The 15,317-nt window shown below is 31.1% G+C and overlaps 1 protein-coding gene across 3 annotated transcripts in view; it reads left to right on the top strand.

Moving 5' to 3' along the window:
- The window catches only part of LOC139495744 (collagen alpha-1(VI) chain-like), a 36,668-nt gene extending 26,961 nt beyond the window's left edge, over nt 1–9,707 (top strand). For 2 of the 3 annotated variants that reach the window (XM_071284110.1, XM_071284109.1), the window contains exons 22-28: nt 340–429; nt 3,809–3,934; nt 5,941–6,048; nt 6,574–6,681; nt 7,667–7,711; nt 8,198–8,263; nt 9,492–9,707. In XM_071284110.1, coding sequence (XP_071140211.1) covers nt 340–429; nt 3,809–3,934; nt 5,941–6,048; nt 6,574–6,681; nt 7,667–7,711; nt 8,198–8,263; nt 9,492–9,622 — 674 coding nt within the window. In that variant the 3' untranslated portion in view covers nt 9,623–9,707. The remainder of the gene's footprint in view (nt 1–339; nt 430–3,808; nt 3,935–5,940; nt 6,049–6,573; nt 6,682–7,666; nt 7,712–8,197; nt 8,264–9,491) is intronic. The other variant, XM_071284111.1, reaches the window with a different exon arrangement.
- Nucleotides 9,708–15,317: the final 5,610 nt, after the last annotated feature.

Raw genomic sequence — 15,317 nt, 5'->3', positions numbered from 1 at the left:
TCCTTTGACGGACAAACTCGAAAGTTGTCTATTGGGACGGGAGTTGAAATAGTGTTAAACTTTTTTATAAACAATATTGACAACTTACTGTTCAATCGTCCTAAATGCATTTATGTTGGTTCCTCACTTGTATATAATCCGGTTGGCAACGTTATTTTGGGTTACCATAATTTGAATAATAATATATCTCTATAAATGTGTTTAACAAGGGGCGTAGATATCGTGAGCCTCAATCCATCAATATCAATTTATTGATATTTATATATTCTACGATTTATCTCATACAAACTTTAATATGTATAAAGGATGTAGAAAACATTAATACTTTTATTCTCACAGGATGGCCTGGTAGTAAGGGGGCAAAAGGAGAAATGGGAGATAAAGGAATACCCGGTGATAATGGTAGAAATGGAATAAATGGAGCCAAAGGTAAAATGCTTGTTTATTCACACCTTAATGTTCATCATGCCATAAAAACAATGAAGAAACATATCACTGTCTGAGTAGTAGCACATATTAACAGTTTACAAAACTTTGCATGTTCGAAAAACTTAGGATGTTCTACATAAAAATTACATTACCGTATTCGGCTTTGTTTGTCTTCGGTGACGCTCAACTTTGTAACTAATTTGGCATTTCGTTATGTTGATTTGAACATGTACATCACTGATGAATATTTTGTAGACGAAACGCGCATCTGCCGTGCAAAGTAATCAACTTTTTTTTTTTTTTTTTAAGATTTACATATTTTATTGAAATCTTTACATTTGTTAGTTTAAAACATCGATTACCGGTACCTTATCCCGGCCTCGTTAACATTAGTAATGATATTTATATATACAGGAGTTAGTGGTTGTTAGTAATATTCACCAAAATATATATATATAATATACCGGTATAAATACATGTAAGTTATAAATGCTAACAAATATAAAGATGGTTCGACATAAATGTCTAATGTCTAACAAACAAAAAATAAACAATTCTTCATAAATGACATATTATTTAGTTTTGGATTTTAAGGAATCAAACAAAGATTATAAATCAAGAGTAGTTTCATTTCTTTTTTCTCTTTCTTCTCTCTTCCCTCCCTTTTTTAAAGCAATAAATGTTTAAATGATTTTATTAAATTTTAACTCCTCCCTCACAAGAAAAAAATATAAATAAATAAAATAAAAATAAATAAATAAATAACTATAAGATAAGCTTTAAAACACACTGAAAGTAATTAAGAAATAAGAAAGCCCCCCCCAAAAAAAACAAAAAAAAACGGAAATGGTAAAAATTTATGAATATATAAATAAATATCAGGAAATACCAATGTAAAGAGGTAAATAGAAAAAAGAAATGAGAACCACTTGCATTCACTTTCACTTTCTCTCAGTCTCTCATACACACATACAATTCTTACTTACATACACACATACATTACTTAATTATGTACATAATTATTGTTTACAGTTATATGCATCAAAGAATAAACAAAATCTAGTCAAAAAATTTGCTCACAGATTAATATCATACTCTATGGTGGAAATATATATTGTAATGGGGTCCAAAATTTTTCATATACATCGACATTATTATTTTTCTTTGCAATATAATATTCATATGACTGATATTGTTTTATTCTATTTTTAAAACCAAAAATATTAGGAGTAAGTTCCTTAAACTTACATTTATATATATAATTTTTTGCTACTAAAAATAAAAGATTCATGAATAAGCTTTCTGAATAGAAACCAAGGAATATCTGCTTTTTACTGATGGCAAAATCCCTGCTATACAATCTAATTTGCTGTAATAATGATGACCAAAATTGATATGTTATTGGACAATCATAGAAAAAATGTACAATAGTTTCGTCATCAAGTTTACAAAAAGTACATGAACTAGAATCTTTCTTCTTTATCTTGTACAAAAAAGAGTTTGTAGGAATTATTTGGTGAAGTATTTTGTATTGAAAGCTTTTTAAATAGGTATCTTTGCAAGACTTCCTTAGTAGCATAAAATATTTTTGCCAATTTTTAATTTCTGAGTCTATCAACTGCTCCCATTTCTGAAATTTTTCAAGGGGAGGTTGAAATATATGATCAATAAGACTCTATTACACAAATTTTGGTTTCTTATTATTAATAATCTGAGTACAAAAAGCATCAGAGATGTTGACATTTTCAATCTGTTGAGAATCACAATATTCTTTTATGTGATCTTTAATAAATTTTGGAATATTGGAGATAAGACTGTAATATTTCAGAAAATTATTTGTAAGAATCTTATGTCTAATCTTTTCAAATGTAAAGAAGTCTTTGTTTTGACCATTTACAATGTCTTTTATATACTGTACACCAAAGTCCTTCCATTGCATATAAATAGTGTAATCTGAAAGTGGCACAAAATTTAAAATATCTAGCGATAATATATCATTTGTACAAGCCTTAGTATAAGGCTTTGCAGTATGTAAGCAAAATAAAACATCTTTCCAAAAAGGATTCTTAACAAAGCCATGAATTTCTAGCAGTTTTTCTTTTTGTAAAGAAAAGACTCTGTCACCACCAAATTTGGTTAATTCGGACAGTAATAATGTCTGCCATGATCCCTCTAAATTCAAAAGAAGACTTCTGACCCAGCTTATTTTTCGATATGTACTAAAAGATGACAAATGCACCATGTTCAAACCTCCCTGCATAAAATCCCCAATTAGTGTATTGCGTTTTATACGTTCTAATTTCCCATTCCAAATAAAGTTATAAAAGAGAGTATTTAACTCTTTAATTTTAATCTGGGATAGATTTGGTAAAGCTGTGAGCAAATGAATTATCTTTGGTAATGCCAGAGTCTTTACAACAGTAATTTTACCAAGTAATGTAAGTTTTCTGTGTTCCCAAGCCTTAAGTATTGATGACATTTCCTTGATTTTCTTTGTGAAATTTATATCTAACATAGCTTGTAAATCTAATGAAAAATCTATTCCTAAAAGTTTGAAATTTGACTTTGTCCATTGAAGATTATAATAAGAACAAAGTATATGGTCTGAATATTTTTTGGTTCCAATCCAAACAGCTTTGGTCTTGGATGCATTCATTTTAAGCCCAGAGACCCTTTTAAAAGAATCAAAACATTTTAAAGTCTCCTCTAAAGATTTTTCCTTTCCATCTAAAACAAGAAATGTGTCATCAGCATACTGGCTCAACAATAATTCTTTGTTGTGAATAGGAATACCATGGATGTCAGATGTAGATTTTAGTTTTAGAGCTAATAATTCAACACCTATAATAAATAAATATGGGGAACCAACTTATTATATTTTTTTTATGAGAGTATTCTCTGGCAATGTGTTCGGACTTTATCGTTCAGTTGAGAGTGGCGGAGGCATAGAAGATTATTTATGATTATATTTTGTGATTCTTTATTGATTTTCGAGATTTGTACATGTTCCCTTACATTACTAAATTTTCGTTTGTTTATGATGCCTTTATAATATGGTTTGTCAACACGGAACACAATCAGTGTTTTATTGTAGGATAACTAACTTTCAAACAATGAAATTCAGTATGCCCCTTTTTAAACATACATCGTCTTTTATGTTAAATTATTTTTACTTTGCAAAACATGTTTCTAACACTTTTTTCCGCAATATAAAATAAATAGTTTATTTCATAACAACTAGTATGTATTATTAGTAAAGTACATGTAGTTAGGTAAGTGTATATTTGTACTTTAGTAGTGATATTGAATTAATTTAAAATTTGCTCGACAACGGAAGTGATGTACATAGCTATATTTAAAAGTGTACATTGCATAACAGGTCCATCAGGCGATAAAGGACCAACGGGTGACCGTGGCGGTCCGGGATCTGATGGAAGACCTGGAGGGAAAGGACCTCAAGGCGACACAGGAGCTAAAGGTCCTGTTGGCCACCAAGGAGCTCCAGGTATTTATAGTTCACATTAACGCTTGTATTTGTGTATTAATTTTTATATTAGTTTTATTTTACTTTTTATAACCTTGTTCTAATAGCAGGGATGATTCCACTATATAGTTTAGGGCCGCTAAACTGCCCTTAAATCGGCAAGCGGCCCCCAAAAACTGTACATGAAAATGAATTCCCAATTCAGGAAAATAAAATGAAAATCGATATTTCCAGAAAAGTTTCTGTCACCGATTAAGGCAACAATAATTTTTCATAGTTTGTTGTCAAAACGTTTTAAATATGTTTAAGAATGCTGTTTACGATCGCATTTTATTAACAACGATTTAGTTATGTCAAAATGTGGCAAACAATTTAATCAGCCGTATTCAATTGATTAATATGTTATAGGAGTATTCGATCTTGTAAAAGCAGATCTCCCAGCAAGTTGATAAAAATGGGTGTCAAAGCAGACCTCGGCAGAGAGAAAATTCAAATTTTGATATAACATTGATGGATAAAGTTTAATGGGCGTCGATCTCGTAAAAGCAGATCGTCCAGCAGAGCCTGTTATATAATATGATGAAAATTTGTAAAAGTTATTTCCTCAAAAGACAAAAGTTTGACCGCTTTTTTAAAATAATGTTGATGATAGACCATTTATGAAAAACGATGTCATCATTATTATCAGTTTTGAAGATGATTCAAATAATGTTAAAGAACACTAGTTCAATGCTTTAAATATCTTATCAATTAAGTGTATGAACTTTTGTAATTGCTTTTCTAAATTTGACAATTGACCAGTTCAATTTGAAATCTGAATTAATTTGAATCAAGGTAAATTTATAGAGATGACCTGCTGTTGAAAAAATACCCGATGAATGATTTTGTTCAGTGGTTTATGTTAGCTGAAATATATGTTTTTGTAATAGGCCTAGGTAACTATAGCTAAGATGATGGACTAGTGCATCATGTTCAATGATATTCATGTAATAACAGTAGCCCATCCAGAATTATTCCAAATGTTACAACTTTCATGAACCTCAGTGTACAGGTTAAACTTAATAATATACATTTTCCGTTTTTTATACATGAAAATTATGTTATTTCGTCTTAGATTTTATGCTTAAAAAATTCCCAATTAGAATAAAAATACCCAATTTGATGTTCAAGGGACCCATTTGAAAACACCTGGAATCATCCCTGTCTAAGATATTTGTCACTTGACTTAAACAACCAACAATCAATTAAATAAAAACATAGCTTTATTTGATTATTTTGTATCATAAGGAAACACATGATGAAGGACAATCAAAGAAAAGCGCTTCGGACGACGAGAATAACAAAAAAATAGTCTTATTTTAATTTTCACAGAAGACAACTGACCAGTCAAGTTTATTTTCACGTTTGATAGAACATATTGTGGAATTATTCGTAGACATTGTCAATTTTATCATTGAAATTTTAAATAATACACATACTTCATTATGTACATCCCAAAGGTAATGCTTTAAAGTCGACATTATTAGTTGCAAAGTGTACTAGTGGCTACATGATATATGTGGGGTCATATATATCGTACTAATTCAGTAGCACACTGTGTAACAATCCAAACTATTTTAACATGTGGCATTCAGACAAGTGGCTTATCAAAGTGATCAGGTCGTCGATATTTTAAAGAACCTACTTACATTGGTCTATAGAAAAACAAATTCCAGCAATAACAACTTTTGATTTGTGTTATTCGTTTATATCATCAATTACTATATCTATTGTACAGGCGGCGGAACTTTTTAGTTTTTCCTTTACACCGTGATAAATTGCATGAAAAATTGAATCACACACTGTACCTGAAAAAATATCAGTTTGAAAAGCACTTATTTTTATCATCAAGAAGCTTAATGATAGTACTTACAATAAAACGTTCAGCTGACTTGTACAAAGGTATCTCCCTGTATTGTATCATATACCACCTAGCAAATATCAGGAAAATGTATAATAACCTTAACTTGTGTAAATGGTTCTTATAGGTATACCAGGACAAGACGGCACTCCAGGTTTACCTGGGGATAAAGGAATAAGAGGCGATAAAGGGGAAACAGGCGATAAAGGAAAACAAGGTGGATATGGACATCAAGGTTAGGGCTTTGATCATTGTTGAAGAACACACGGTGACTTATTGTCCTTTATGTCTGTGTCATTTTGGTCTCCAGTGAAGGGTTGTCTCACTGAAAATCATACCACATCTTATTTGTTAAATAGCATAAAAACATGCAGTTTTGATAAGTTGCGGCAAACGCCAAAAACACAGTTCTTAAAGTCCGTTTAAGCGATATGATTTATCTTATCCCATTTTAAAACAAGCAATAACACTGATAATGTAAAAGAACAATGTGAAAGTGTTTTGAAAACATTAGATGAAAAAAGAAGAGAAAATAGATTTGCAAAATTGCTGTTTAAACGGCATCGCTCTTCATGTTCGGTGTTTGTTTGTCTTTTTTAGCTGTGGCACACATACGAGCTCTAATAGTTTACGATGATGAAAATGCATGTATATATATACTTGCATGTGGATATTAAATATTTTAGAACAAAATGTATACCCTAATGTTTTATTACACGTGGTATAGGAAAAATAAGTAAATGTATTGCATACTTTTTAGGACCAATTGGACCTGTAGGACCAAAAGGACCTACAGGAAACAAAGGACCAAATGGACATGCTGGTCCAAACGGCAAGCCCGGAGCAAATGGCAAAGATGGAAAAGATGGTAAAATATATGTGGTTCATAAGTGTTTCCCGTTTTTATATAGATCAAACCTTTGGTTTGCCTGCTTGAGTTGTTTCACACTTGTCATATTTTTATAGCTTGTTTTGTAGATGTGAAGGTCGTACTTTGACGTATTATTGTCTATTACAAATTGTGACTTGGATCTAGATTTGTCTAAATATCAGTCATTCCACATCTTCTTATATATATTTACTAGTTTTTCTCGTTTTTATATAAATACATGTATGTCCGATTGGTATTCCTGTTTGAATTGTTTTACACTGTTAATTTAAGTTCTATAGTTTTGTATAAAGGCAGCACTTTTACCTATAATTGTTTACATTTACTCAATTGTTAATTATATGGAAAGTTGTCTGATTTGCACTCAGACCACATCTTCGTATTTCTAATAAAATGAATCTTACTACCAACAAGAGAATTACATTTGGAGTTGTTAAAAAATTACTCAATGAATGCACAGAAATTGTAGGAACTTCTGTAAATTATAGTGTAAACCTTTGTAATTGATTAGTTCCCAGTCGTGCATATATATTGCAATTTTATTTTGGAAAGTTTTTCATAAAGATGTTTCACAAAAATAAAAACATAAAGTTAGAAAAGTATATTTATAAACAACAGATACATGTTGAACTATGAATATTTGATTAAACTACAAATTGTAATTAAGAATTTACGACGTGGGTAAAATACAAAACAAACTGTTTTTATGAAAGTAATATACAATCCAAATGCAAGTAGGGTTATTTAAATTTAAGTGTATACAAATCTCCCTAGCAATAACACTAGCAAAAACAATAAACCTAAAACCTAAAAGTATAAACTTAAGAACGGAAATGGGGAAAATGTCAAAGAGACAACAACCCAACCAAAGAGCGGATAACTACCACTGGCTACCAAAGAGTCTTCCATGCAGCGAGAAAATCCCGCATCCGTATGTTGTTTACATTTAATATATATATTTTAGGTAAAAACGGATCTAATGGAATACCGGGTACAGACGGCAAAAATGGTTTGTGGATTTTATACATTGTTATTATTCAATCATATTTCTTTGAAAAGAACGTCACACAATTTATTTTTTAGTTTGAATTTTGGAAAAAATATAAATTAACCCATCCATTTATTTTGTATATACAAATGTACCATTTCGTATAGTCATAAATTGCCGAATAGCAAAACTGGACACAAGATTGGAAATTAAGCATCAAATTCATCAGAAAACATTTCCTTTTTTTAATGCAGATGATCACGTGTGCAGTATTCAGGAAAGCGATATTTTTAGGTTAAAAATTGTATGCGTCATCAATTAAAAAAAATTCGCACCACCGACAACAGACAATAAGTACGCTTCATTCAAACCTACCAGCTCGATCCACAGATAAAAAGAATAAAACCTGTTTAAATTAGACTTTACTTCCTCATTCATGGGTAGGTATCACGTGCTTTAAAAATACAACATCTGAACAAAAATAAATTAACTCCATTTAATTTGAAGGTGTTATCAAAGTTATATTTGGTAGTGGCGGCTATGGAGGTTCGAACTACAAGATTGGATCCCTACGTAAGTAATCGCTATTTATAAAATCTAACACCATTTGTCTTTGTTATTCAATATTCTGTTAGGGACGACATCAAAAGATCAATGTAAGATAAAAAAAAAAAACTTAATTCAAATAGTTTGGGGGGGGGGGTGAACTGCTGCAAGATGTGGTTATCCGACATTGATTTTTACATATATATCTATATGGGTCAATCAATTTTCCCCAAATTAAGTTAAGAGGGGGGTGGGGGTCAGTGAAAAAACTATGTGAATTAAGTTTTTTATCCTTCATTGAACTTTTGATGTTGTCCCTTATACTTACATAGAGCAATCATTTTTAGAATATAAGAAATTCTTACTTTACGAAACTAAATTCACGCAGGGCATTTATAAAGATAATTGCTATCTCCATAGAATATAGGTAGCGAATTATTGCCTTGCCCTTATTAAATTGCCTTTCTTTGTTCATTCTTGTACTTACAAGGTGGTATAAGGTAGGTCTATAAAATATGACGTTATGCATAGACATATAAATGTATATTGATAAACTGGTGTTGCAGTACATCGTTATTAATGTAATGAACTTGTTCATGTTTCTGTTGAAGTAATTTTTCAAATATTGAATGATACTTTTTATGAATCTCTAAGACGTCTCTCGTTCACAATATACACAATGACTGATAGTCAAGTAAAGGAGAGAATCATGATTGAAAATTATATATAATTAGAATTAGCGATAAGTAAATAAGGTATACATGTAGTTTTGCTATGTTTTCGTGTAGACTTTTCTCTAAAATTCAAACATTATGGGATTTTTTTACACAAAAACGTGTGTGCCGTTCTGAATCGTTTATGAGGGAGTGGATAGGGGTTAATGGAAGATAAAATAATTGGGAAAAATATAAAGAATAGAGAAAAATGAACCAAAAAATATAGTAGTGAAAAAATGGACAAAAAATTTACAAGGCATAGTGAATAATGGGCAAAAAACTACAAAGAAAAGACAAAAATGGACAAAAAACTACAAAGAAAAGACAAAATAGGGCAACAAACTAAAAAGAAAAGACAAAAATGGACAAAAAACTATAAAGAATAAAGAAACATGGCAAAACAAATGAAATGATACAGAAATGAAGGAAAAATCCCCTCCCCATTCATATCCTTGTGTATGATCAAGTAGATTATCTAGTCTGTATACAATAAATAGATAACAATTGAGCTTTATATTTCTGCTTTTTTATGTTTGTAGAAAAACAACAAATCACATCAAAGATCATAGCTGGACAATATCCGTCTGTAGTTGGACATGGAAATTATCATAATTCAGGGTGGTCATCTTGGAGCAGACCAGCACATTCATGGACCTCATGGAGAGGATAAAAAGCATGGTGAAATTACCCATAGACATCATAATTAGAGTGAACTTCTGTAATTTAATGCAATAAACTATACATACATGTATGTTGATCTTCGTAACGTAATTTCTTTCTTGACGTACTGCATCAATCAATAGAGCAATACCTTTTTATGTTAAACTGTGTTGAGCTATTTCAAGGTGTTGTTTACTGTTATCTGAGATAAATTTAAACTGTTAACTGTTTTCAACCCACTGTGTTAACTGTTTTTGCAAAAATCGAGTTTTTTTTAACATGTTAACGGACCCCCTATTGCCCTCCCTCGATCGTATATATTACTGTACATTTACAAATTATTGCGCCCATTTAAGAAGAATCCAAAATACAAATGTAATCATTGCAATTTTAGGATAATTTTCTTTCAGATATACTACATGTAAACCAATTATTTTCGCGAGCTATTTCTTTTCGCGACTTTCGCGAGTAGAAAAATAACGCCAATATAAATTGTCGCATATATGTAAAACTTGGATCATTCCTTATTTAACTTCATCGAGTTAGACAAAAAATCGCAAATATAAGTTACCGCGAAATGGTCTAGAAAGGGTGAAACGCGAAATAAAGTATCCGCGAAAATAAGGTGGTTTACAGTATTTATATATATCGATTTCAGAATGCGAGTTCTTATTTTTGCGATACTCACCTAGCGCATTAAGGTATAAATACAAAATAATTATTTAATGTACCGTTTTATAAAAAGATTTAATCACATATTCAGAAAACGTGTATAAGTTAGGAACATTTCCGTTATAAATTATCATTTCTAAATAAAAACATTTTTTTATATTTAGTGTTAGCGAAAAATGATACCGTAAAAGAAATATATGATACCATTTAAGGTGCACTTGATTGAGAAAGATGGTGTGTAAAACACAAATCGTAGCATGAACACCAGTACATGTCAAGGGTTAGCACCCTAACGAAACAATTCCCCGAAAGACATTAAGGCTCAACGAATAGAATAATAGAATGTGTCTTTGCAATTTTTCAAGCTCTAAATAAAAAAAGGATAGGCATTGAGATAAACAAAATTACAAATATATTTATGTGTACCGTCTACTCCATGTTTGCAAATGGTATACACAGAACACATCATTATATTATTGACATGTTTGAACGACACTCGAGTTCTTCGTCTACACCAGTGACGCTCGAATAGTTTCAAGACAAATCAAGAACGAAATAAAAGAGCATTTAGAACAAACATTCCGAAAGGTTTATAAAACCCCTGAATGACGAGACTTCTGTTTGTCAAACAAATGAACATGCAGAGGAGCAAACTAGATATTTAATTATGTCTCTTTCTTTAAATCTCAATCGGTAAAATAATAAGTTAAGCAAATAGTAATATAACAAGTTAAACATCAGAATAAAGTATAAAAATCAATACAAGAAAAGCGCTAATCACCAGTCTTTCCCATAAAAAGAATTCTCAGAGATATAAAAAAAAAAATCAGTGAGAAAAAACAATTATGCCCAATATTATACCGTTAAAAAAAATACTAAGTGCTACTGCTGATTATGGACCAGGCCCTTGTCTGCTTCACGACTTCGATCGAATCTTTAAGTATTATTTTGATCTTAAACATCACGGACAAATATTGCATCTAAATTATGATGATACACAAGGTATAGCTATAGAGCGAATAGTAGCCACAAGTACTTGCAGTCCAGTAGTACTTGCATTGACCTTGTGACAGACAGAGATAGAAGACCAAATTCAAGCGGATAATCAAAAATCAAACTTTCAAAAAATAAACGACATAAGCGAAGCAAACACTCAATATAAGACATAAAAGAAAATTATAAATCCTAAAACGAAGTTGGTGATTACATGTTCTCCTCAAGGGCAGAGCATGTTCATCACGTGTAACCCGTCGTGTTTCTCGTGGTCAGTGGTAGTAATAAAGACTTTATTACCGATTTCTGTCCACTCATCCTGTGTCTCTGTTTGTTTGTTTGTTTGTTTGTTATTTGTTAACATACATGCAACCAACATCTGCTTGCATTCGTATGCATATGAAAAATAGCGTTTCAATGAATAATAATACTAAGAGACAGACAACTTGATAAACTAACCTGCTGATAAAAAAGTCATTCTGATCCTTTATGTAAATAACCGTGATAACTACAAGCAAATATTGATTAAATATATGTTAACAATTAACAAACAAGCAAAACATCAAACAAACACAGAACAAGCAAAACATCAAACAAACACAGAACAAACAAAACAAACCATAAACACACGCTATTGAGAGCTACTTGAAAACTAGGCTAATGTAACCAATACATCAAGTTTAAAAGCATTCATAGTCTAAAGAATAAGCACAATCTATCAAGTATTTCATTGTATTTTCAAAATACGTCACACCAGATATACACTGACGAGCACGTGTATATGATCATCTCCAAGACTTAAGATAGTGCCCTCGTTTAAATCAGTCTCGATCTGCACCATAACAAAAGTAACACACGAGCATATTGTGCCACATAGAAGAAACATTTCCTAGATGCGTGTGCTTTATACCTGTTAAATTTTGAGAGTGAAACTATTAATGTTTATTCAATTTGTGCAGGAATCGTAATACTTTATTACTTTGAAATATTGATGAACTTAAGTAAAGCAATCATAAAAAGATGACATATAATTGAAAGTGGAAATGGGGAATGTGTCAAAGAGAAAATAACTGGAACAAAAAACAGAAAATACATGTAGACGAAGGCCACCAATGGGTTTTGTACTACACGTGTTTTAAGGTAAAAAGATCAACAACCTCTATATATGATTCAGTCAGAAAAGGTTAACACGAATGACTTTTATTGAGTAAATCTATTATTTAGTTAATCTGTTTCAGTGTAGCTTTTATTGAAAGAATACATATAAAATAATATATTGATTGTTTTTATGGAGTTAAGCCACAAATATATTGTTTAAAACAGTAAAGGAATATATCTCATGCCTCTCCAATGAACAAGTCTTTGTAACGTGTATTGAAATCGGATGCTGATCTATAATTCTTTAGTAAAGGGGTTCGGCTCAAGATTTTGGAGTGAGACAAAGTCATATGCAATAGTAAAATATGTAAGTACCTGGAAAACCCACCCGAACAAACCCAAATATGCAATGACAATACCAATCACTTATTATAATACAAAATACTTAAGACACCGGACGGTTGACGCTTAAATTATCGTAAAGATACACATTGTTTTTTGGTGAACCGTAGCATAGCCTCTAGTTGTCGGTTTTTACCATCGTGTTGCTGGTTATTTGAAGTATAATACTTCGCATATCCATAAATATGTTACTAAATGTTTAATACAAAACTTGTGGTAAAACATTTTAGCGATACATTGCTAAGTGTGGGTACACACATAAAAATGTCACCTGGTGATTTGGTAAATTGATAGAACACATGGGTTTTTTTTAATTTATCTTATCACCAGAACAAACAAATCTTCCACCATTGTAAATAGGTTGACGAGAGTGTCTTCGGGTACCAATGTGGTTACAGATGGTATTTCAATCTATTGAGAAAAAAAATGTGTGAACGATATGAATCCAATATAAAAGCTACTTAATGTTACAGCTAGTTTTATTTCAATAAATGTAAGAATCCTGTAGATACATGTACTTGGTACATCACGTTTATAGAATAATTTAGAATTAATGAAGAAGTAATATAACATTCATTTTTAGGTTTAGAATTATGCGTTTTAAAAGTACTTGTAAACCGTTTTATGCTCGTCCATGTTCCAGCCCCAAAAGCAGTTAACAATGTGGAAGTGGTAGGCAATTTATACAACGTAGAAGTTCTTACTTTTTTATATCTTGGAGTTTAGTTAATGGGCAATTTTGAGTAAAAAAGAACCAATGAAATGCATAGCTACAAATAAAGTGCTACATGTACGATAAACATATGCCTCACATGATCAAAATGATCATAATTAATTTATAATTTATAAAAAAAAAAATGATACGTGTATGTTCTAACGTACATGTACACTGTTTTACAGTGGATCTCCTCGACTTTAAATTCTAAGCCACTTTATAAAATATTTAGAATAATATGATTATAAAGCTTTGTAAATCAGAATTTTAACCAAGAGACAATATTTATTTAATTTCTCTTCGAAAAATTGTTATTTTCACCACCGTCGTCGCAATTTTATTTAACAATATTATTCTTTTGAACATTGAACCTGTTTCTACAAAACATTGAATAAATTATCTGAAGAATTTGTTTTGCGCATATGTTGCGTTTTCAATCTACAAATGTTGATGGCTATAACACACATAACACAGTTTAACAAGTGGGAAACACGATCTAACATTGATGAGCTGCGTCAAATAGACATTGACCGTTGCTCATTGTTGAAGGCCGTACGGTGAGCCTATAGTTGTTAATTTCTGTGTCATTTTGGCTTCTTATGGAGAGTTGTCTCATTGGCAATCATACCACATCTTCTTTTATTTTTATCTTTATTATGCAAGTGCATATAGTTGTATATACATGTCAATATATAAGACTTTGATTAATTTTGAAACATAAAAGCTGAACTTTTGTCTGCTGTGTAAGGTTCTTATAATAATCAAACTTCCAAACAGTTACATTCTTGGCGTTGAGATATTTTTCAACCCGAAATATAATAACAGAAAATTGACATTGATTCATTTGCATAAGGTCGATTTATATCCGATGCAACTTGAATATTTTCAATTTCTATACGTTAGTGATGTATACTACAAAATGCCGGTAAAAAACAAAAAGAAAAAACGAATAGACCCTCATAAATAAAGGCAACAGTAGTATTGTGTGCGAAACTCATAAATTGATAGAGAAAAAAAACAAATCCGGGTTACAAACTAAGGGAAACGAATCAAATATAAGAGGAAAACAACGACATAACAGAAACACAACATTAAAATGTAACACACAGAAACGAACTATAATATAACAATGGGCATTTTCCTGGCTTGGTACAGGACATTTTTGGGGGAATAAAATGGTGGGTTGAACCTGGTTTTGTGGCATGCCAAACCTCCCGCTTTTATGGCAATGTTAAATATAACATTAAAATGACAACACTATATGACAAGACTGCAATACAAATAAATGGGAGAACATAATTATAGGACAGAGAAACACACGAATAATAGTTTACAAAAGGTACCAGGTTACAACTTTAATACGCCAGATGTGCTTTTCGTCCACACAAGACTAACCAGTGACGCTCGGATTAAAAAAGTTCGAAAGCGAAAACAAGTACAAAGTTGAAGAGCACTGAGGACATAAACATGATGAACACTGATCCTAACATTGTCTTTTGATATCGTAAACAAAACAATCGGTTATGGAGCTTGAACAAAAGCAACTACATTGTTTAATTTTATTTTGTTTAATGTTGAAAATAGTCGTGTCCGTCAACTTTTAATACTCACTCTTTCCCAAACCGCTTTGCAGCAAGTGCCGTCGCCTAAATACTAACGTATTATGTTAGATGTGAATAATTTCAAGATTTTGGAAGAAAAATACTCTTCCGACAGACTTGATAATACATGTGTAACATCAAGATAACCTACACAAATATATTAATAGTTGCTGACAATGTCAACTCCATGTAACAGAAAGAAAAGGCGACTAGTTGCAATTGTA

The sequence above is a fragment of the Mytilus edulis genome, chromosome 11 (assembly GCF_963676685.1).
Source record: "Mytilus edulis chromosome 11, xbMytEdul2.2, whole genome shotgun sequence".
NCBI classification, from domain to species: Eukaryota; Metazoa; Mollusca; class Bivalvia; order Mytilida; family Mytilidae; genus Mytilus; species Mytilus edulis.
The sequence above is the reverse complement of the archived record's forward strand: the minus strand, read 5'-3'. Positions and strand labels throughout refer to the sequence as shown.